The sequence below is a fragment of the Hevea brasiliensis genome, chromosome 4, assembly GCF_030052815.1.
Source record: "Hevea brasiliensis isolate MT/VB/25A 57/8 chromosome 4, ASM3005281v1, whole genome shotgun sequence".
NCBI lineage: Eukaryota > Viridiplantae > Streptophyta > Magnoliopsida > Malpighiales > Euphorbiaceae > Hevea > Hevea brasiliensis.
The window spans coordinates 69,252,538-69,278,497 of record NC_079496.1 but is presented as its reverse complement, the minus strand read 5'-3'; the positions used below and the strand labels follow the sequence as shown (position 1 = coordinate 69,278,497).

At 35.4% G+C, this 25,960-nt stretch overlaps 1 protein-coding gene and 1 non-coding gene across 2 annotated transcripts; one reads left to right on the top strand and one right to left on the bottom strand.

Annotated features, from left to right (window-relative positions):
- Positions 1-1,204: 1,204 nt before the first annotated feature.
- On the bottom strand, positions 1,205-1,311 carry LOC131179763 (small nucleolar RNA R71). The gene has a single exon (XR_009148649.1). It is a non-coding gene; the product is annotated as a small nucleolar RNA R71 (small nucleolar RNA).
- A 6,024-nt stretch (positions 1,312-7,335) lies between these two features.
- Positions 7,336-8,452, top strand: LOC131179461 (extensin-like). Its single transcript, XM_058146311.1, has 3 exons — positions 7,336-7,964; positions 8,061-8,256; positions 8,393-8,452. The coding sequence occupies exons 1-3, from the start codon at positions 7,336-7,338 to the stop codon at positions 8,450-8,452; spliced, it is 885 nt and encodes a 294-aa protein (XP_058002294.1).
- The last annotated feature ends 17,508 nt before the right edge of the window (positions 8,453-25,960 follow it).

Genomic DNA, 25,960 nt, shown 5'->3' with positions numbered 1-25,960 from the left:
CTTTAAGAGGAATTAATTATTGGTTACAAAACTTAATGGGTTTTAAAGTAATCAAATACATACAAAAGTAGGTTTGGTTATTTTAGAATACACTTTGATTTGCTTGAAAAAGATATCAAAGGATTTTAGAATCAATCACCTTCAAACTCTATTTTCTTTTAAAATTGGATGACCCAAGACAAATCCCAATAGACTTAATTCATAAACCCCAACTTTGGAATCAATTTTACTATTAATTAGTCTTTGTTTTTGCTTACCCATTATTAATTTAGTTAATTTTTGCTTAGATTAACACTTTATTTACATTACCCATTACCTATTTTCTTTATTTTCTACTTAAATTGCTGAATTTAGTAAAATTAGTTCTTACAAATTGTCATTAGTCTAAATAATCGAAATAACCATAGTCTAGTACTCAAACATAATTCCTCGTGGGAACGATACTTTACTTATCACTCTATTACTTGATACGACCCGTATACTTGCGGATAAGTCGCCACATCAAGTTTTTGGCGCCGTTGCCGGGGATTTGATTTTTGCTTGATATTGAACGATTGTTTGTTTGGTTAATTTGGGCATTTTATTTTATTTCTTTTTACAATTTTACTTTGAGAATTTGTTTATTTTTGTTTTTCAGGTGGTTTATTTTATGAGAAGGACAAAAAGTGAAGAAATCAATTTATTCTTTGACCCAGAAATAGAGAAGACAGCAAAGGCTTTAAGAGCAGAATCTAAAAGGAGAAAAGCTGAAATTAAAGCTCAACAACAACAAGAAAGAGCACAAGAGCAAGAGCAATTACAAGAAGAAATGGCTGACAACAACAACAACAATAATAACAACCGCTCTGTGAAGGATCATGCCTATCCTAACATTGGAGATTTCATGCCAAGTATCACAAGACCAAGGGTAGAAGCTAATAATTTTGAACTGAAACCTGCACTTTGTCAAATGGTACAACAAGCACAATTTGGAGGAAATCCAAGTGAAAGTCCACATGTGCATCTGGCACACTTTCTTGAGATCAGTGATATGTTGAAGATAAATGGAGTTTCTGATGATGCAATTCGACTCAGATTATTTCCTTTTTCTCTGAAGGACCGAGCTAGAGAGTGGTTACATTCTTTGCCACCGGGTTCTATCACAACATGGGATGAACTTTCTCAAGCATTTTTGGCTCAATATTTTCCACCAAGCAAGACAGCTAAGCTGAGGAATGAGCTGACTTCTTTTAAACCTAGAGATGATGAGAGCTTGTATGAAGCATGGGAGAGGTACAAGGATTTGCAAAGGAGATGTCCACATCATGGGATTCCTAAGTGGATGCTTGTTCAACACTTTTATAATGGAGTTTCACCAGCTATTAGGAGTACAATTGATGCATCTTCTGGAGGTGACCTTATGGAGAAATCTGAAGATGAAGCTTTTTCTGCTCTTGATAAAATTGCTTATAACAACTACCAATGGAGTTGTGAGAGGAATGAGATCAAGAAACCAGCTGGTATGTTCGAGCTTGATGCCATGAATATGATTAATGCTAAGTTTGATGCTTTGACAAAGAAGATGGACAAGTTAAGTATGAAAGTAGATTCTTCAAAGGAGGTTCCGTAATACACTAGAAATTGAGTGCAAATGTCAATTGTGCAACAGATTTTTCTGCACTTAATCAAGATTTTTCAAGTGAGCAAGTGGATTATGTGGGAACTACAATCAAAGACCGGTGGTAACCCATTTTCTGCAACTTATGATCCAAAGATGGAGAAACCACCCAAATTTCTCTTGGGGAGGTAGACAAGGGCAAAATCAGAATTTTCAAAGAACCTTACGGATATCAACAAAATCGAACTTTCAGAATAGAGGTCCTCCTCCCGGAATTTCTAAACCTCAAAATGTACCGCTCCACCTCTACCACAACAAGCACAACTAGACAAGACTAGATTGGAATCTATGATTGAAACTCTACTTGTGAGCCATCAAAGTCAGCAAGAAATGATTTCTCAATTAGCATCTAAAGTGGATCAAATGGCAACACACAACAAGATATTAGAGAATCAAATAACTCAACAAGCTAGCTCTTCAAGTAACAAAGCATTTGGGAAGCTTCCTAGCCAACCAGAAAATTCAAGGGAGCATTGCAAGGCTATTACATTGAGAAGTGGAAAAATATTGGAGAATGGGGATAAAAATATTGAAGAGAAAGTTGAAGAAAAGAAAAGCAGAGAAGGAGATGAACAAACTGAAGTTGAAGTTAGAATTGAAGCTGAGAAAGAAAATTCAGTGGAAGAAAAAGGAAGTAAGGAGAGGGAGAGCAAAGAAGAGGAGCCTAAATATGTTGCACCTAAAGCCTACATGTCACCTTTACCATTCCCACAAAGGTTTCAGAAAGCAAAATTGGATAAACAATTTGGGAAGTTTTTGGAGGTATTGAAGTCTTTGCATGTGACTATTCCTTTCACTGATGCCTTAGCACAAATGCCTTCATATGCCAAATTTTTGAAGGAGATTTTATCTAACAAGAAGAAATTGGAGGAATTTGAGACTGTAGCTCTCACGGAAGAAAGCAGTGCCATTTTGCAAAATAAGCTTCCACCCAAACTGAAAGATCCTGGGAGTTTCTCCATACCATGTCACATTGGGGATATCACGGTATAGATAAGGCTTTATGCGACCTTGGAGCCGTGTTAGTCCGATGCCATTGTCTATCTATGAGAAAGTGAAGATTGGAGAAATGAAGCCTACTACCATATCACTACAGATTAGCAGATAGGTCTATTAAATTTCCAATTGGAGTAGTTGAGAATGTTCCTCTGAAAGTTGGGAAATTTTTCATACCAGTGGACTTTGTGGTCTTGGAGATGGAGGAGGATGTACACATTCCTATTATTCTTGGTAGACCTTTCCTTGCTACTTTGAGTGTGATTGATGTAAAAAATGGGAGGCTTACATTAGAAGTTGGGGAAGAGAAAGTTGAATTTAATTTGTTTCAAGCAATGAAAAAGAAAGATGATTCAAACTCATGCTTGAGAGTTGATGTGATAGATGAAGAGGTTAGAGAAGTGCTTAAAAAGCAACATCCTAAAGATCCCTTAGAAGCTTGTTTGGTTCATAACATCAAAAAAGGGGATGAGATTGAGGAAGGTGCAGAATATGCTACAATTTTGGAAGGAAATCCACCATTGCCTATGGCTGATATTGAAAAGATTGGGAACTTGAAGCGAGAAACGACTTCATCATCAAAGTTTGAAAAAGGTGAAGCACCTAAGGTAGAGTTGAAACCTCTTCCAACAAATCTCAGGTATGCTTTTCTAGGGCAATATTCTACATATCCTGTGATTGTTAGTGCTAAATTGACTGATTGTGAGGTTGAAAAATTATTGAGAGTTCTTAGGAAGCATAGAAGGATAATTGGTTATACCATTGATGATATTAAAGGAATACATCCTTCTGTGTGCATGCATAGAATTTTGTTGGAAAATGACCATAAAGCCTCTCGAGAATCACAAAGGAGATTGAATCCAAACATGAAAGAGGTTGTGAAAAAGGAGATCTTGAAATTGCTTGATGCAGGTATCATTTACCCTATTTCTGACAAAGAATTGGGTAAGTCCATTCATGTTGTACCTAAGAAAGGGGGCATCACAAGAATTAAAAATGAAAATGATGAACTAATACCTACAAGAATCAGAATCGGATGGAGAATGTGTATAGATTATAGGAAATTGAATAAGGCAACTAGAAAGGACCATTTTCCATTACCATTTATAGATCAAATGCTTGAGAGACTAGCTCATCATTCTTATTTTTGCTACTTGGATGGCTATTCAGGGTTCTTTCAGATCCCTATTCACCCAGATGATCAGGATAAAACTACCTTCACATGTCCTTATGGTACCTTTGCATATCGAAGGATGCCATTTGGACTATGTAATGCCCCTGCTACATTTCAACGATGTATGATGTCCATATTTTCTGACATGATTGAGGGTATTATGGAAGTGTTCATGGATGATTTTTCTGTGTATGGTAAATCTTTTGATGAATGCTTATCTAACTTGTCTAAGGTTTTGCAGAGATGTGAAGAGTTCAATTTAGTTTTGAATTGGGAAAAGTGCCATTTTATGGTACAAGAAGGAATTGTTTTGGGCCATCTTGTGTCAAACAGGGGTATTGAGGTGGATAAATCAAAGGTAGAAGTTATTGAGAAAATGCCACCCCCAACATCTGTGAAGGGAGTGAGGAGTTTCTTGGGGCATGCTGGATTTTATAGGAGATTCATCAAGGATTTCTCTAAGATTTCTAAACCTCTTACCAATTTATTGAGTAAAGATGTGGAATTTAATTTTGATACTAATTGTATGAATGCTTTTTGCAGGATAAAGGAAGCTTTGATATCTGCTCCTATTATGCAGCCACCCGATTGGTCAATACCTTTTGAGTTAATGTGCGATGCTAGTGATTATGCCATTGGGGCTGTTTTGGGACAAAGGAAAGATAAGAAGGTGTATGCAATATACTATGCAAGTAGGACCTTAGATGATGCTCAAATAAATTACTCTACCACAGAGAAAGAGTTTTTGGCAGTAGTATTTGCAGTAGACAAATTCAGGTCCTATCTTGTGGGGTCTAAGGTAATAGTGTACACAGATCATGCAGCTATCAAGTATCTCCTTCAGAAAAAAGAGGCTAAACCTAGATTGATAAGGTGGGTGTTACTCCTTCAAGAGTTTGACTTGGAAATTAAAGACAAGAAAGGAGTAGAAAATGTGGTAGCGGATCATCTGTCTAGATTAAGGCAAGAACAAGGAGACAATCTGGGAAAAGAGCCCCCAATAGATGATTATTTTCCTGATGAGCAATTGTTAGCAATCATGAATGCAAAAACCCCTTGGTATGAAGATTTTGTGAACTATCTAGTGTGTGGAATCCTTCCACCTGATTTAACATGGCAGCAAAAGAAGAAATTTCTTTTTGATGTGAAGGATTATGATTGGGAGGAACCATTTTTGTTCAAGAAATGTGGAGATGGGCTGATTAGAAGATGTTTAGCTGATGAGGAGATAGGGAATGTTATCAAAGATTGCCATTCTTCACTTTATGGGGGTCATATGAGTGTGACAAAGACTGTAGAAAAAGTTCTTCAAGCAGGGTTCTTTTGGCCACACATGTTTAAGGATGTGAGGAAGTTTATAAATGCATGTGATAGGTGTCAAAGGATGGGTAATATCTCAAAGAGAGATGAAATGCCCCTCTAAAATATATTGGAAGTGGAACTATTTGATGTGTGGGGCATTGATTTCATGGGACCCTTTCCATCATCCTTGGGACACAAATACATTTTAGTTGGAGTAGATTATGTGAGCAAATGGGTTGAAGCTATACCATCTCCAACTAATGATGTAAGAGTGGTGATTAAATTCCTTAAAAAGTTCATTTTTACAAGATTTGGAACTCCACGTGCCATTATAAGTGATGGAGGTTCTCATTTTTGCAACCATCAATTTGAAAGATTATTGCAAAAATATGGTGTGAAGCATAAGGTTGCAACACCCTACCATCCACAAACTAGTGGTCAAGTGGAGATTTCCAATAGAGAGTCAAAAGAATTCTTGAGAAAACAAAGGAATTGTTCGAGGAAAGATTGGTCACTAAAGTTAGATGATGCTCTTTGGGCCTATAGAATGACCTTTAAAACCCCTATCTAACTACCCCATTTAGATTGGTTTATGGAAAGGCTTGTCATTTACCTTTGGAGTTGGAGCATAGAGCATATTGGGCCATAAGGACACCGAACTTTGACTTAAAAGCTGCAGGAAAAAAGAATCTTGCAACTAAATGAACTTGAGGAGCTTAGATTGGATGCTTATGAAAATGCCAAGCTTTACAAGGAAAGAACTAAGAGATGGCATGATAAGCATATTAGGAGGAAAGAATTTCAAGAAGGTGATGTTGTTCTTCTATACAACTCTAGGTTAAGGTAATTTCCAGGAAAATTGAAGTCAAGATGGTCAGGGCCCTACACTGTTATAAAAGTATACCCCTATGGAGCTGTTGAGATAAGCAATGAGACCTCAGGGACTTTCAAAGTTAATGGGCAGAGATTAAAACATTATATTATTGGAGAACCCACGCAAAAGTTTGTAGAGGTTTCATGGCTTGGTTCTCCAGTCAGGGATACTTAGGAGAATTGGAGTGAAAGGTCAAGCTTAAGACCTTAAACAAGCGCTTCTTGGGAGGCAACCCAAGCGTATCCTTTTATAGTTCATTAATTTTCCATTTCATTTTCATTTTAGTTTTCACCCTCATTAAACTCAAAAGTGACATTTGCTTATCTTTTGTAGGTCATTCATGAAGATTGGGCAAGTTTACACTTGTTGCAAAAACAAAGAATTAAAGGGAAGCAAGTATAAGCAACATTCTCGCACTTTATGCAAGACTGTGAACAGTAACACCTTTAAACTTGTGCTAAATTGCTCAAATTGCAGTCTACTTGATAGCATATGTTTGATTTTGTGTTTTGTGTAAATTCTGTGAAATGCAACTTGAATGAGGATCAATTTTGATATTTAGGACTGATGAGGACTTTATTGAAGTGCAAAAATAATGTTTGTTAAGTTTCACCTTTTAGTGTATATATAATTTTGTAGTCTGATAGGAATTTGCATGCTTTTGTTTAGAATTGCTGCTAATTTTTTGCAATCTGCAGATTTTTGCTACTGTTCATGCTACTGTTCATGCTGCTAAAAAGGTCAATTTCTACATTTTTTCTGCAATTCTTGGTTGATTGGAACTTGTCTGAAATGCTGCTGAAAATATGCTTTTGGTGTAAGTTTAGAAAGGAGACCATTTCATTTAAATGTGCAAAAAGGATAGTCACAATGGATGCTTAAAATGAACAATGATTGCAAAAAGCTAAATGAACATGTGCTATGCTTACTAAGTTTATGAGAGAGCTGAACTTAAATCCATCAATTTTATGGTGTTTGTGTGTATTTGGTAATTGCTGAGGGTTACAATAGCATTCCATAGCTTTTGGACTGATTTTGGTAAGCAAAACCACAATTTTGCCCAAAACCTGCCGAAACTTGCTGATGACATTGCTTGTCAAGCAAAGTCTTAAGCAACTTCTGCTGAACCTTATGCCTAACCCTAAGCATGGCCCAAAATACCACATGTCTACCCCACATTTTAAAAGGCCCAGCATTTCCGCCAATTTTCCAAAAACCTCGCCAACACTCCCGATAAACCTCGTCGACTTCCTTCCTCACGCCATTTTTTCCGGCAATTTTTACAGGAAGCCGAAAGGTTTCCTCCTTTTCATTAAAATGGTAAGAACCAAAATGTGGTCCTCTCACAAACCTAAACTCACTGGACTTCGACATTCTGTCAAATCTAAAATGGGTACTCCATCCTCATTACCCATAAACCCTAACCCCACTCCGCCACTACCTCAGTCCCCACCACCACAAACGCCGCCATTACCACAATCACCACCACCTCAGTCACCGCCCCCGCCCCCAAGCCAAATACCACCTCTCATTCCGCCGACTCCCCTCTCGCCGCAATCCGAGCCGCCAAATGAAACACCAATTACCGACACCCATTCCCCAGAACCAACGCCTGACCCTGTTCCTACCCAAACAAAAACAAAAGGGAAAACAAAAAGGGCCGCAGGTAGACTCAAAGAAACCCCTGTCGGAAAAAGGAAACGAGTACCCTCTGTCCCTTTCGACTTAAACTCTCCACCTCAGTCCTCTGAACCAGTTAGCAAAAGGACCAGGTCCTCCTCGCAAACCCCAGCACCAGCGGTCCAAACACCAGTAACCCAGTCTCCCTTACATTCTCCAGCACCTGCGTCATCTGCAGATACTATAGAGGAGGTAATTTCTCCATTACCCTGGGCTTTTAGGGATATGGATATGAAAAAGGCCTATGAGAAATTGCTTTCTAAAACTATTTTGGCAAACAAGTATATGGATGAGCAGATTTTGAAAGAATTAGGCATTTATGACTCTGTATTTGCCTATTTGGATGTTATTAGCTGGATTGATTTTGCTAAAATTAGGGAACCAGTGTACAAGGATCTAACCCTCGAATTTTTGAGTTCCCTAAAGTTGAGTTTCAAACCAACAGTGCCTGAACATAAAGATATGATATATTTTCGATGTGCTGGAATTGATAGGGAGTTAGACATAGGTGCTTTGAATGCCATTTTTGGTTTTCAGGATTCGGGGTATAAAAACATTGAGTGGCAGCAAACTGTTTATGACCCTGTTCAATTCTGGAAAGATATTGCACCATTTGGAGGTTATTATAGACAGAGGACTGCAAAAGCCTCTAGGATAGTTGACCATGTATTGAAATACCTCCATAGGTTCATTACTTACACTGTTTTAGGAAGGGGACACAGTAACAGTATTGTGGGTGCTGGGGATTTGTTTCTATTGTGGTGCATGAAGGAGAGAAAACAAGTAAGTACAGCCCATTTCATAGCTACTCATTGGCACCAAATTGTCACCAAGCATACTAAAGGTAGTATTGTTTTTGGGGGGTATATAACCTCAATAGCAAAGTCATTTAGCTTTGATGCTAGTCTATATAAATTGCTGCCCACTGGGAATCATACATAGACAGCACCATGTTGTTGCATATGGATGTTTGTGAGAAAATAGGCCACACATATGCTCTGCTCACAAAGACACTCTGATACCCCAACATCAAAAACCCCACCACTTTTGCAAATCACTGAACCACAACCAACCTCTACCCCACACTTCTCAAGAGACATGTTATCCATCTTAAAATCCTTGGAATCCAGGATAACAAATTTCATCGCCCAACCATCCGCTTCCCTCACCGATACCACGTAAATTCTTGCTTCCTTGAAAAACTTATAAATCAAAATTGAAGCCATGGGTCAGGAGCAGTTAACCAAAAGAAGAAGCTATAAAAGAAACTTAAAAAGAGATTTTTATCTCTTAAAAAGAAACACAAGCAACATCAACTTCAAATGCTGGAGCTTTACAACAAACTGGACCAATCATAAAATAATTTATATCATTGTGGCCAAGCCATGTTTCAAGAAATGAAAGACTTAACAGAAAACTTGAAACCGCTCAAGCTTGGATCACAATGAACCAACTACGTAACTCAAGGCGGACCTCGATGCAAAGAACAAAGGCTTGATAGCAGAACTTGATCAGTAGCAGCAGTTTTAATTTTTGTTTTTAAGTTTATTTTGTAATCTGTTTATTTTAGCTTTCAAACTTTGGTAATGGTTGTAATACTTTGGTACTTAGTTTTTATTATTATCTCTGCACTTCTTTCCTTTAGTTTACTTTATTTTATTTTATCTTCTGATATGGACATAAACACTCTGTGAATGTTTCTTAGTTTAATTTTTGATTTAACTGTTCCATTTTATTTCTTTACACTTTTTCATTTTCTTGACCATTATTTTTGCACTTTATCTTTTTCTTCAATCCTAATTTTGTTGACATTGATGAGTTGCACAATTTTCTTTGAGCCGCAACTGTTCCACATCAGTTGGAGGTAACAGCTTACCTTTTACAATTTATGCTTATGGTATGTTGCCAATGCTTATGCTTTTGCTTTACCCTACGCAACAGGTTAAGCAACATCTTAAGCAGTGTAAATTCATACATTTGGGATACCTTTTCACATTTTTCTCTCTAAAGCTTCATTGTTAATATCATTTTGAGCTAATTTTGAATTCTTGAGCTTATACTGATTTAATCCCCAATTGTATATATTACATTAATTAATTAGTTTACACAATTTTGCCCATCTTTGTATTCATTTTAAACATTGAGGACAATGTTTCATTTGAGTTTGGGGGTGAGGGCAAAATTTTTGCAAAATTTTTAAAATTTTCTTTTATTCATTTATTGCATTTCATTCATTCATATATAGATAATCCATACACTTATACATAAACCACACACATGTCGATACCCATACACGTACATTTGCACATAGTTTTCATATAGATTACACTTAGTTTTAATTTGATTTGTGCATTCATTTTAGGATCATGCATATCATAAAAAATAATTTTTTTTACCTTGTCCTTAGAGGATTGAGAATTGCTTTGAAGAGCAATTAAGCTTACTTTTAGAAGGGTTTGATGGATTGAAAGTTCTAGATAGGTGCAAAGTTACTAGATTCTTGCTTTAGTTTATATCTTCTTAGCCAAGGGCCACCCAATCAATTGCATTGACTTTGAGTGCCTAGAGAAAACTCTAAGGTGAGAAGTAGCTAATTGATGTCTCACCAATCCTAGAACAATCTTCCTAAACCTTTCAAGGCGAAATCATAGCATACACTTGAAAAAGATATGATCTAGGCATTCTTTGAATTTTAAATCCATATTTTAGCCTTAGCCAACCTCACTTAAAAATTTCCCTTTGGAACCAATTTGAGCCTACATTTATCCCTCTTATTCCTTTAGAACCCACATTAATGCCTAGCCATAACCCAAACACTTACCTACCCTCCATGAGAATAATTCTTTGAGTGATAGATACACTTAAAAAAATATATAAAAATAAAAAAAAATAATAATAATAATTAGTTGGGAGAAGTGACTAAAAAAAAAAAGGCTAGCAAATTCAATTATGGTATGTAAAGTAATTCACCACCCAAGTACACAAAGAAATGAGTTTGGGGGTGAATTGAAAGGGACAATTGTAATTCAAAGTCAATATTATTTATATAGTCCCTCTAAAAGCTTCAAAATTATATGCTAGCATTGGTGAATAGTTGTAAAGTTCCTTCTCCCAAATCCTTCCTAAAAAAAAATAAAAAAAAAATAAAAAAAATTTTGTGTCTTGATCTTTTAATAATTTGATTATTCTCATATTTTGTTACCTTTATCCTTTTCTTGTTAGCCACATTATCACCCCCTTAGCCCCATTACAACCCTTGAAAGTCCTTTTGATCTTTTGATGGTGTTTTGTTACATTAGTGGAGATTGGAATAGGAGAATTGCCTATGGGATTGTGATATCATTAATCCATTCATTTACTTCCATCATTATTTGAGACACTTTAGCTTATGGATTACCCTATAGTCTATTTAGGCATGATTATTCTTTGTGATTGATTGGTTTGGGTTTAATGATATGGATAATTGACCCAAGGCTAAGCGGTGATAACTTTGGTAAGGATTGAATTCTTTGCATCTTGAAAGTGGGTATATGGTTTGTTGGTGGCCAAAGGTAAGCTTGAGAGTTTGGATAAGTAATTTTCATAAATTTAAGGTAAGGTACCCCAAATTGTTTTAATTGTTTTAATTTGCTTGAGGACAAGCAAAGGTTTAAGTTTGGGGGAATTTGTTACACTCATTTCATATAGGCATTTTAGGGTAGTTTTGCATCCATTTTGCCCTTATATTTTAGTATATTTTATGTTTTTAGCTTTATTTTAGTTTATTTGTTAATTTTAGATACTTTATATTTGATTTTTGTAATTTTGTTGTTTTTGATAGGATTTTGTGGCAAATCGAGGATCAATGAGTGCATTAGGAAGTGATTTGAAGAAATTTGGGATTCTTTAAGCATGGAGGAAAGTTGAAGAAATCAAGCCTTGAAAGAGCAAACCAGCCGAAATTTGCTTGAGACCTTGCTTAAGGTCATGCTCAGGGTAAAGCGGCAATGCTTAAGGTGCAACACAAGTCAAGCATGAGCAGAAAAGTCTATTTTACTCTAAGTCTGCCGAGATTTGCTGAAGGTCTGCTTAACCTTAAGCAGACAGTGTGACCAGAAGCTGAAATCTGCTAAAAAGCTGCTTAGGGTTAAGCCGAACCCTAAGCAGAATGCCCAGAACGTGAATAGTGCTGCTGACTTGGATAATTTTACACCTCATTTTCTATCCACTCCTTTTCTTTTATTTACTTTTAGGGTAACTTTTAGGGACCATATAAATTCATCATTTCCTTATTTTTGCCACAAGAGGAAGAGGGAGAAAAACAAAAAAGGAAAGAAAATTTAATAGAAAGGGAGAGGAGGCGCCATTTTCTCTTGGAGGAGGAGCTGCTGCACGAGTTTTTGAGCTCAGAAACCAGAGACCTTGGTTCTTCCACCTGGGTTTTCCTATTTCAGTCCTTTTATCATGTTTTTCTTTATTCTTCCATCTATATTTCTTGTAAATACCATCATGAGTGAGTAATTTCTTTAGATTTCAGAGTTGGGAAATATGTTTTAGATTAATTTGTGGATTTGGATTGGGTATTTCCTTATTTTATATGAATATGAGTTTTGATTCCTTCCTTGTGTGCTTGATTTACTTGCCTAATGTTGGTACCCATTGGGTATTGTGTTAATCTTTGATTGAAGGAACGAAAGGTGAAGGTCATTGATAGTTAATCAAGGATTGGAACTTAAAATCACCTAGATTTAGAAATAAACTAGGACTTTAAGAGGAATTAATTATTGGTTACAAAACTTAATGGGTTTTAAAGTAATCAAATACATACGAAAGTAGGTTTGGTTATTTTAGAATACACTTTGATTTGCTTGAAAAAGATATCAAAGGAATTTAGAATCAATTTCCTTCAAACTCTATTTTTCCCTAAAAATTGGAATGCCCAAGACAAATCCCAATTAATTTATGCATAAACCCCCAACTCTGGAATCACTTTTACCATAATTAGACTTTCGTTTAAATTACCCATTGTTAATTTAGTTAATTTTTGCTTAGATTAACACTTTATTTACATTACCCATTACCTATTTTCTTTATTTTCTACTTAAATTGCTGAATTTAGTAAAATTAGTTTTTACAAATTGTCATTAGTCTAAATAATCGAAATAACCATAGTCTAGTACTCAAACATAATTCCTCGTGGGAACGATACTTTACTTATCACTCTATTACTTGATACGACCCGTATACTTGCGGATAAGTCGCCACATCATTGTGCTATGAGTCCTATGGATGTGTCAATGTTAAAATATAGTCATTTGGGGTGAACTAAATGTGAATTGAGATTGGTTAGTGGGAGTAATTAAAGAAATGAAATTTTGAACCTAGGGCAGAATTTTGCACACTGAGTTCAGTGTATTTGATAGCCCATAAATTGAGCTACACAACTCCAATTGATGTGAAACCAATTGAAAATGAAACTTAAGACATAGGGCTAGAATCTTCATGAGGAGACCCAACCCAGAAACTGCCTAAAAATTGCCTAAAACTTAGCTTAAACTTGGAGATAAAATTCTGGAACCTCCAGAATTAGGCACGTGAATAGTAAACTTTGCAAGGCTATAACTCTCTCTAGAAAACTCTGATTTAGGTGATTATTGAACCAATAGAAACTTAAAATATAGTAGAGCATTTCGTATGAAGAACTCAGAGTCAAATTATGAACTTAACCCAACCAAATTGTTAGCCAAAGTTAAGTCACCAAAGCTGTCGCAATCAGCCTCACATAAACAGTAAAATTCATTTGACTATAACTTTGGCTACACAACTCTAAATGAGGTGATTCAAAAAAGGAAATAAAGATAGAGACCTAGAGGGACAATTTTTATGGAGAACACCTTACCAAATTATGATTGAAACTAGATAAAAATTGGGTTCAAATTCTAATGTACCAAGCTGTCCAAAATCAAAACTCTTTAAAGATTTAGAAAGCTAACTTGGAATGCGTTAAACATTCATGTAATGAGTACTCAGCAGTAATTGGGATGAGTATTGAGGTATTCTATTTGTGTATTTTCAGTAGAGAAAGAGGTTGGGACGGACAAGGAGAAGTAAGTAAAGATAAAAGAGTTCATTGAAGGTTTGTGCACAACTAACATTTTTCTTCGTTTTTAAACTTGCTAATTGTTTGGAATGTGTTTATTGAATGAGTTCACTTTGCACAAGTTTACTTTGACTGAAATATGATTTTTCTCTTGCATTTGAGAAATTTGGGTGTTGCCACCTCTATATGGATATTATGATGATTTCAATGTGTTTATTGGTTTATAAACGTGATTGTTGAGTGGAAAACTTTTGAAAACTGTTTTGAAACCATAGTTAGCATGACAGTCGCTTTCAGAACTCCTCAATAGTAACGGCTACTTGGAGTTGATAATGGATATTGATTATGTCTCCCATTAATAACGATTAATGGGGTAAGACTACATGAGTACTCATTAGTAGCTAGCCTTTCCCTCATTAATAATGGTTAGTGTAACACCCCTATATGTAGAGCCTAGTATATTTTACTGCTTCGGTGACCGGTGTCGGTCCGGACAATTAAGGATATTAGAACCACTTTTAAGACCCTAGATAAGCTCTGAATGAAAATAAATAGTGATTGCCAGATAGTTAAGTATAAGTAACAAAAGTAAAGCATAAAAAGTTAAATGAGCTGAGGGTCACAGTGATGGGTGACCTTACCGGGAAATGACTGCAAGGTCAGTCCTAACCCTAATTTGAATCGAAAATTGTGACGCCGCGGTCCTAAGGACTATTGCGAACCTAGTGGAAAAGAGAAAATCACAGAAAAGAGCTGATAAGTAGGTCAAATAATTAGGTCAGGGATCCAAAAGAAATATTGAATTACTTACAAACCGGGTCAAATCGGCGAGGGGCAATTTAGTCAATTCACACCTGGGGGTGACTACTGACCTAACTATCCAATAAAAATTAGAGAAATGAAAATTTAGGAATGGAAAATTAAATTAAAGAACTATTAAAAAAAATTTTAGGAAAAAGAAAAAGAATGAAAATGGGACTTATTACACCATGTTGGTGGCCTCAACATGACATCATAAATAAAATTTAAATTACCCAAATTTTGACTAAGTCAAATGTGACTTAATAAAACATAAAAGGCATAAAAATTAAAAGAAAAATCACTCTCATCTCTGCCCTCGTCTTTAGCCATACTCCCTCACCCTCTCCCTCCATGCATTTCCTCCATTAAAGCTTGAACTCAAGCTTGATTCCTATGCACTTAACCCTAATTTCCCTTAAAATTCTCTATAAAACCTTGCTATCTTAACTTGAGAAGGAATTTGTGAAGGAGCGAAAGCATAAAAATTATTAGATTAGTGTCACACCCTACCCCTCTGTAAGGCAAAACATGATCCCGTAGTATACCTAATAAATTACCAACTCCGTCTACTAATAACCCATTAAATACACTATAAGGGATTTTAAAAACTTTTCTTACTTCTTTTACAGTGGTGAGCACTATTTACAGGTGTTAAAAACCTTTTTGAACTGAAGTGATAAAACTAACACATTTAAATTATTTGGAATTTCTGTAAAAATTTTGGCAGAGTGCCATCTGTATTTTGGATAAAACAGTTCTTCAGAAAAACCTGTAAAAAGCACTTCAATATATATTTCCAAATCTCAACTCCAACATGTTTCTCAACACAACATATTTCTCAACTCAAATCCATAGTAAATTTTCAAAGACTGAGATACAAGAAATATAATATAATTTTTACAAGTCAAAATAACTCATAATTTATTTTACAACTTTAAAGTACAATTTTATTTTACAACTGCTCAAAACCAAGAACAATATATACATACAGTGAACATACATTACAGTACAAAATGCAGAATGTGGTATACTCAATATGCCCGATGATCTCTCAATGTAGTACTAGCAGCCTAGTATGCTGCCCTGTCAGTCTGTCTACCTGCGATAGCAATGAAAAGCTATCGCTGAGTAAAATTTACTCAGTGGTGCACAATAACAATTTGAAATGCGATATATAAATCTTTTATTGACAGTTCACAAATCAAATGATTCACAATTCCATTTCACAATTTACAAAGTTCGTATAACATAAATTTGATCAAATAACTGAGTAACACAGTTTTTCCAATCAATAACACAATTTCATCAAATAACTGAATAACACGGTTTTGCCAATCCATAACACAATTTGATCAAATAACTGAATAATACAGTTTTGCCAATCAATAACTGAATTTAATCAAATAACTGAATAATACAATTTTGCCAATCAATAACTCAATTCGATCAAATAACTGAAGAATACAGTGTTGCCAATCTATAAAACAATTTAGGTTATGACACAATTTTTCCACACATACTGTGTTGTACACCACGACAAGACACACTCACCCAAATAATCGAAATCAATGAGGGAGGAAGCTAGCTGAATAATGAGTACTCATCCACACTCACCTCAGACTGGCAAGTCAAAGAGGGAGGAACATAATCACACTCACCCCAGACTGATAAGTCAAAGAGGGAGGAATATATCACACTCACCCCATAAATGGAGGAGGAACATAGTAACAGTGTCATGCCAAGTGTGAATCAAAACAATTTCAATTCATAATATTTCATACAAACCATAAATCACATTTTATCTCAAAATTTCCATTTGCAAAGTTGGCAACACAATAATTTCCAAATAATATTCCCACAACCAAAGCAATCAAAAATTATTCATAACTCATTTCTCCAAATAAAATTTTAAGTAGAAAATAAGAAGTTAAAATTATTATGCACAAACACAATTTAAAACAATAACATACAAATAATCATAATTTTCTTCAATTGAAAAATTCAAAAGAAATAACTATTGTGCACAAACACAATTTAAAACAATAACATACAAATAATCATAATTTACTTCAATTGAAAAATTCAAAAGAAATAACTATTGTGTACAAACCTTTGATAACTGTCTCTTGGCTCTGACTCAGTGTTTCCTTCCCCTCCCTGAGTCTTTGCTAACTGAGAAACACAATTTGAAGTGTTTCAGTACTCATTTAAACTGTCTCTAACGATAATGCTTGATAATTAATTCACTGAATTCATTTATTCGCTTAGTCAACCTAATATATTGACCCTCGATGCGTTTTAGGTAAATTAGGTTTTAACGTTACTAATATGTCACATTCGATAGTCTTTTAGGGTCGGTACATGTTACCAAATTCATTTCCGTGTATACTGCATTTTCTTGCGATTTGCTAGACTCCGGGATACTAGTTTGACCTAGCCGAACGACCTAGTTCCCTCGGTTTTCGGGTTTCAGTCAAAACTACAAACTTGTAGATCTATGTCTTATGGAACGCGGGGAAACATTTCAGGTCATTGTGAGTTATGTAGACCAAGTTATGGTCATTTTACTATTGCTGGTCAAATTGCATCAAAATTGGTCACTTTAGGTCATTTTAGGTCAATTTTGGTTCAACTACCCGAACTTGTGCAAGCTGTTTGACTTGCTTATGGTCATTTCTGGGCTTTGGTGTCTTCATAAGACTTGTAGATATGGGTCTTAACTATTCATGGTTAAAATTTCAGGTCAATTGGACCTGTTTTGAGTGAGTTATGGCCTAAACACTAACTGCTGCCCAAATGGTCAGTTTTCAGGCCTCAATTGCACTTAATCCGGATTTGGTCATTTTTCAAGCTACCTTGCAAGCAGAATTTTGGCAAGTTTTCTTCATGAAAGTTGGCACAGTTTGTGCCTAGTTTCACCTCCAATTGGTCTCATACCAATTGGAGCCACACACTTAAAGTTATAGGCCTAAAACACAAACTGCCTTATTGCAATTCTTGAATACATATCAAACATCACTTTTAACACTCACCAAACTTAACATTCAAACTAATTCTGGTTGTACCATGACCTAAACATAATTCAAAACACATTATAGGTCATTTTGGTAGCTTACAATTACATTCAATGTGCACCAACAAGTGCAGAATTTGTCCAACTCAATTTACAACAATTTAACTCCATAACCAAGCTCTTTCACATGTCTAACCTTCACACCACTATACATACATTCAAACTGCCACAACAACCAATACATTTTAACATCATTATTCCATAAACCAAGCATGAATTCCAGCATTCTTCAAGGGTTAGCAAACTGCTACAATGGTACACTTACATTCCATTACTTTCCAAGCTTTAAATTTCATTTTACATTTACATATACTAAGTATACATCACCTAAACAATTTCCTACACACCTATACATTTAATCAATCTTTTAATCTACCATTTAGAAGCAAGAATAAGCTGTTCTCAAAGTGTTTCCATGGCTGCCAAAAATACAGCTCTCCCTTTAAACATCAAACCTCAAAATTCTTTCCACAATTCAAGTACCCATAACATCCACACAAACTTTAATGAAGCAAGCATCAAAAATACATACTTACCACTTTTGAAATTCTTCAAAACCTCACAAAAACTTAAATTTCTTGCTGCCTATCTACTGCCCAAGTTGTATAAAACAACTTTAGTGAAGGACTCTTGAAGAAACTAGGGCTTGATCATGGAGGATTGGAGCTTCATGCATGAATGGCCATGGAGTTTTCTTTGGGATGCATTCGGCTGGTTCATTTGCTGGAGGTTGAAGATGATGTTCAGCTGTCTAAAGTGTCTTTTATAGGTGGTCCAAGCTGCCTTAGTGGAGGACTTAATTTATTTTAATGTTTAATTATTCAAACTTTCTCAATTTTCATTTTTATGCCCCAAACTTCCATCATTTATACTATGTACCACAATTTTAATTTTCATGACATTTTACAAATATAATATCATGTATTTTTAATGGACATTTAAGTCAAAAGACAACTCGGGGTGTCAAATGACCACAATGCCCCTGTTCGGGTTGCATTCCCGATTTTTCGGTAATACCGGGTTTTGTCCATTTTTCGATTTCTCACTTTTCTTTGTACTAATTATTTAATTTTTATTTAATATTTCTAATGATATTTATACTTCAATAGGTGTCTCTTTAAGTCTTAAAAAATATTTTCCAGGGTTCCCCGGAGTCCAGGGCTAGTCAACGGTCCACGCCGTGACTTCCCGGTGCGGTCACCCATCGCTAGGGTTCTTGGCTCACTTAACTTAGTTGCATTTCTTTACTATTATTTTTCCTTTATTTTTTTTCTATTTTCTTTTCTTGTATTTCATTATTTAATGTATCCTCACTCATATCGAAGTGTAGTTCTAGGCATTCTAGCTGTCCGAACAACATTGGTCACCGGAACAGTAGAACGCACTACCGAACTTAGGGGTGTTACAATTCTCCCCCCCTTAAAATAATTTCGTCCACGAAATTTTACCCAATAGCCATCTTACAATAGTCATACGTTTATTTTCTCCTTTCTATACGATCGTATAATCTTCTTTTCCTCAAATTTGTATAAGACTTTTAACAATCTAATACAACGTTTAATTTGTTTGTATATCACCAATCTTCTCTTACTATTGTCCTGTCTAATATTTTGATTCATATTCCTTCTTGAATGACCCTTGAGGTCATGTTAGAATCATTTATCTAGTCATTGGTCCTCTGACCATTCTAGTCCATAGTCTTCCTCACATTCGTAACATTTCTTTGTTATATTTGAACCAATTGTTCGAATTTTTTACTTTCATAACTCTATTTATCTGTCAATGTTCTATAACTTACTTCCTTTTGTACTGAACTATAACCTTTCGATATTCTAATCTTTGAGTTTTAGATCCCTAAGTAGGATTTTCAAACTTATTTCTAACAATTAAATTTTGTCATGGCATAACTATACCAAAACAGATGCCGTTGGCAACTATTCTTATCTAGGTGTACTATCGGGTAGTACGTAGCTCTACACAATAATCTCAAGTCAGTACTGTAATCTGTAGCTTACAGTATAAACATCAAGAACATTGCATAGTTACTACGATACAACCCAATAGATCAAATTTTCCTATCTTTTATCCTTTTCGAATTCACTAATATCCCGAACTTATTATGATTACAATATCCATTAACAATTACTAACAGTGACATCCTTGCCCTCATCTAGAGCAATTCCATTACTGCATCTTACTTTTACGTCCTCTTGCCTTACATTAAGTAGGCTCACCAATTAGCTTTATAATTTATGGTGTGTTAGAAAATACTTTTCACCAATAAACTCTTTCAAAACTAATTTCACTTATTATCACAATCCTTATCTTAAAGGACTAATCACTAATGCATCAAAATTTATTCCCCTATAAAGGAATAACAACAAAACATATAGTTCTAACACTAACATAAAAGTATGCAAACTCCAGGTCAAACAATACATATATATATCTTAGTTACTATTAGAGAAAGTACCAGTAATAATATCAAAAGTCTAAGTCTCTTCTCTCTGCCGTATAGCGTATACTCCAGCTGGAGCATCACCCTGTTCTGGCTGATTCACAGTACTCTGACTTCTAGGTGTACTACCCCTACCTCTACCTTTGCCTCTACTAACTGATGGTGAACTCTTTGGGGTAGAAACTTGGGTTGATCCCTTTGGTGTAGTAAATGATCCAGAACGACCTGGATTTACACAATCCCTAGCAAAATGGCCAGTCTCTCCACAGTTAAAACATGCTCCTACGGCTCTATAACATACCCCACTATGTGGTTTACCACAAGTTTCACAAAGTCGATCTGACAGCGCATTCCTGGGTTTCTGTTGAGTTTGCTGATCGGATCGAGGTGGTTTCTGTCCAGAAGATCTATCTCTACCGGACTTCTTACTATCTCTGTTGTATCCCCCAAAGTTTTTCCTCTTTCCAGTAAGACCACTAGAACTCTGTTCTACTGACTTTCACTCTTTTTCTGTCTTCTCTGATTTCTTTTTCTCAGGAGCCGCTTCAGATTCAATTCTTTCTAATTCTAGTGCTTGAGAAATAAGTTCAGAGAAGTTGTTATGTTTGAATCTGACCACTTGTAATCTGATACTAGGCTTCAAGACGGTTTCAAACCTCTTACATCTCTCCCTACTGGTAGAAAGTAGACTTACTGCATAATGGCTCAGGCGGAAAAATTCCCTTTCATATTCAGCCACCGATCTACTCCTTTGTTTGCACTTAGGAACTCTTGCGCTTCGATCTACATAAGCATCGAGGACATATTTTTGTCTGAATTCTGAGAAAGTCACTCCAGTTAGCAACTGCAGTTCTACCAAACTGGGGAATGGTTTTCCACAGTCATAAGCATCCCCAGAGCAAAGATATTGAGTATTCAAATCGAGCTCCTCATGCAAATCAGTTTCTTGAATACCCTATCCATCCTTTCTAACCACTGTTCTGCCTCTAGAGGATCTACTGTCCCCTTGAACTCTGTAGCCCCATATTTCATCAATTTGTCATATTGTCTAGCAGAAGACTGTGGTTGTACCACTGGTGTCTGTATTGGGGCTTGAGTAGGTACATTACCAGCTATTTGTTGGAACATTGTAGCCATCTACTGAGCGAACTGAGTAGGGAACTGCGGTACCGCGGGAGCTGGTGCTGCTGAACCACTGATATTATGTAGGGCTGGGGCATCCCCTTGCACCTCAGCCTCTATAGATTGATCGACTGAACGATCACCCTCTTCCATAGTCAATGCGAGGATCTTAGACCTCCTAAACAAATAACACAAGGAGATTTCCTCCCGTTAGTGCATATTTATAATGTAATGTACTGTATGTATCAGACAATGATATTGAGCAGTTGTACTATGAAGAAAGAATATTCAAGTAACATGTGAAAACAGAATTTAAAAAAACTAGCTCTGATACCACTAAAACATGTTACACCCTACCCCTCTGTAAGGCATAACATGATCCCGTAGTATACCTAATGAATTACCAACTCCGTCTACTGATAACCCATTAAATACACTACAAGGGATTTTAAAAACTTTTCTTACTTCTTTTACAGTGGTGAGCACTATTTACAGGTGTTAAAAACCTTTTTGAACTGAAGTGATAAAACTAACACATTTGAATTATTTGGAATTTCTGTAAAAATTTTGGCAGAGTGCCATCTGTATTTTGGATAAAACAGTTCTTCAGAAAAACCTGTAAAAAGCACTTCAATATATATTTCCAAATCTCAACTCCAACATGTTTCTCAACACAACATATTTCTCAACTCAAATCCATAGTAATTTTTCAAAGACTGAGATACAAGAAATATAATACAATTTTTACAAGTCAAAATAACTCATAATTTATTTTACAACTTTAAAGTACAATTTTATTTTACAACTGCTCAAAACCAAGAACAATATATACATACAGTGAACATACATTACAGTACAAAATGCTAAATGTGGTATACTCAATATACCCGATGATCTCTCAATGTAGTACTAGCAGCCTAGTCTGCCGCCTGTCGATCACTCACATAAAGAATGAAAAGCTATCGCTGAGTAAAATTTACTTAGTGGTGCACAATAACAATTTGAAATGTGATATATAAATCTTTTATTGACAGTTCACAAATCAAATGATTCACAATTCCATTTCACAATTTACAAAGTTCGTATAACATAAATTTGATCAAATAACTGAGTAACACAGTTTTGCCAATCAATAACACAATTTGATCAAATAACTGAATAACACAGTTTTGCCAATCAATAACTGAATTTGATCAAATAACTGAATAATACAATTTTGCCAATCAATAACTCAATTCGATCAAATAACTGAAGAATACAGTGTTGCCAATCTATAACACAATTTAGGTCATGACACAATTTTTCCACACATGCCGTGTTGTACACCACAACAAGACACACTCACCCCAATAATCGAAATCAATGAGGGAGGAAGCTAGCTGAATAATGAGTACTCATCCACACTCACCTCAGACTGGCAAGTCAAAGAGGGAGGAACATAATCACACTCACCCCAGACTGATAAGTCAAAGAGGGAGGAATATATCACACTCACCCCATAAATGGAGGAGGAACATAGTAACAGTGTCATGCCAAGTGTGAATCAAAATAATTTCAAATCATAATATTTCATACAAACTATAAATCACATTTTATCTCAAAATTTCCATTTGCAAAGTTAGCAACACAATAATTTCCAAATAATATTCCCACAACCAAAGCAATAAAAAATTATTCATAACTCATTTCTCCAAATAAAATTTTAAGTAGAAAATAAGAAGTTAAAATTATTGTGCACAAACACAATTTAAAACTATAACATACAAATAATCATAATTTTCTTCAATTGAAAAATTCAAAAGAAATAACTATTGTGCACAAACACAATTTAAAACAATAACATACAAATAATCATAATTTACTTCAATTGAAAAATTCAAAAGAAATAACTATTGTGCACAAACCTCTGATAACTATCTCTTGGCTCTGACTCAGTGTTTCCTTCCCCTCCCTAAGTCTTTGCTAACTGAGAAACACAATTTGAAGTGTTTCAGTACTCATTTAAACTGTCTCTAACGATAATGCTTGATAATTAATTCACTGAATTCATTTATTCGCTTAGTCAACCTAATATATTGACCCTCGATGCGTTTTAGGTAAATTAGGTTTTAACGTTACTAATATGTCACATTCGATAGTCTTTTAGGGTCGGTACATGTTACCAAATTCATTTCCGTGTATACTGCATTTTCTTGCGATTTGCTAGACTCCGGGATACTAGTTTGACCTAGCCGAACGACCTAGTTCCCTCGGTTTTCGGGTTTCAGTCAAAACTACAAACTTGTAGATCTATGTCTTATGGAACGCGGGGAAACATTTCAGGTCATTGTGAGTTATGTAGACCAAGTTATGGTCATTTTACTATTGCTGGTCAAATTGCATCAAAATTGGTCACTTTAGGTCATTTTAGGTCAATTTTGGTTCAGCCAGTTTTTGGACCCGAACTTGTGCAAGCTGTTTGACTTGCTTATGGTCATTTCTGGGCTTTTGTGTCTTCATAAGACTTGTAGATATGGGTCTTAACTATTCATGGTTAAAATTTCAGGTCAATTGGACCTGTTTTGAGTGAGTTATGGCCTAAACACTAACTGCTGCCCAAATGGTCAGTTTTCAGGCCTCAATTGCACTTAATCCGGATTTGGTCATTTTTCAAGCTACCTTGCAAGCAGAATTTTTGCAAGTTTTCTTCATGAAAGTTGGCACATTTTGTGCCTAGTTTCACCTCCAATTGGTCTCATACCAATTGGAGCCACACACTTAAAGTTATAGGCCTAAAACACAAACTGCCTTATTGCAATTCTTGAATACATATCAAACATCACTTTTAACACTCACCAAACTTAACATTCAAACTAATTCTGGTTGTACCATGACCTAAACATAATTCAAAACACATTATAGGTCATTTTGGTAGCTTACAATTACATTCAATGTGCACCAACAAGTGCAGAATTTGCCCAACTCAATTTACAACAATTTAACTCCATAACCAAGCTCTTTCACATGTCTAACCTTCACACCACTATACATACATTCAAACTGCCACAACAACCAACACATTTTAACATCATTATTCCATAAACCAAGCATGAATTCCAGCATTCTTCAAGGGTTAGCAAACTGCTACAATGGTACACTTACATTCCATTGCTTTCCAAGCTTTAAATTTCATTTTACATTTACATATACTAAGTATACATCACCTAAACAATTTCCTACACACCTATACATTTAATCAATCTTTTAATCTACCATTTAGAAGCAAGAATAAGCTGTTCTCAAAGTGTTTCCATGGCTGCCAAAAATACAGCTCTCCCTTTAAACATCAAACCTCAAAATTCTTTCCACAATTCAAGTACCCATAACATCCACACAAACTTTAATGAAGCAAGCATCAAAAATACATACTTACCACTTTTGAAATTCTTCAAAACCTCACAAAAACTTAAATTTCTTTCTGCCTATCTACTGCCCAAGTTGTATAGAACAACTTTAGTGAAGGACTCTTGAAGAAACTAGGGCTTGATCATGGAGGATTGGAGCTTCATGCATGAATGGCCATGGAGTTTTCTTTGGGATGCATTCGGCTGGTTCATTTGCTGGAGGTTGAAGATGATGTTCAGCTGTCCAAAGTGTCTTTTATAGGTGGTCATAGCTGCCTTAGTGGAGGACTTAATTTATTTTAATGTTTAATTATTCAAACTTTCTCAATTTTCATTTTTATGCCCCAAACTTCCATCATTTATACTATGTACCACAATTTTAATTTTCATGACATTTTACAAATATAATATCATGTATTTTTAATGGACATTTAAGTCAAAAGACAACTCGGGGTGTCAAATGACCACAATGCCCCTGTTTGGGTTGTATTCCCAATTTTTCGGTAATACTGGGTTTTGTCCATTTTTCGATTTCTCACCTTTCTTTGTACTAATTATTTAATTTTTATTTAATATTTCTAATGATATTTATACTTCAATAGGTGTCTCTTTAAGTCTTAAAAAATATTTTCCAGGGTTCCCCGGGGTCCAGGGCTAGTCAACGGTCCACGCCGTGACTTCCCGGTGCGGTCACCCATCGCTAGGGTTCTTGGCTTGCTTAACTTAGTTGCATTTCTTTACTATTATTTTTCCTTTATTTTTCTTGTATTTTCTTTTCTTGTATTTCATTATTTAATGTATCCTCACTCATATTGAAGTGTAGTTCTAGGCATTCTAGCTGTCCGGACAACACTGGTCACCGGAACAGTAGAACGCACTACTGAACTTAGGGGTGTTACAATTAGAACATTGAATTCAAAATTTTTCTTCTAGGGTTTTATGCATCATGCCACATCCATTATGTGCCTAATTGATTTCAATGTTCAATTGCATGTTAAAACACTTTTAATATGTATTACGATCTACATTTACCATTTAAGATTTTTGAATCAACAAATTAATTCATTTGAACCCTAGATTGATACAAGAATATGTGCACTAACCTTTTGATGCACTGTAGATATAATTGGTACCTTTGTGAAGCACCTAGGACCCCAAGAGTTGTCCCTCTAGCTTGTCCACACCAAGATCACCAATGGTAGCCCCTAAATGTCACACCCTACTCCTCATAAGATGTAACATGTTTCCGTAGCACACCTAATGAATTACCGTATTTCACCTATTGGTAACCCATTAAATATACTACAAGGGATTTTAAAACAATTTTTGTTCGTTTTGGAATTGGTGGGTAAATTTTTTTT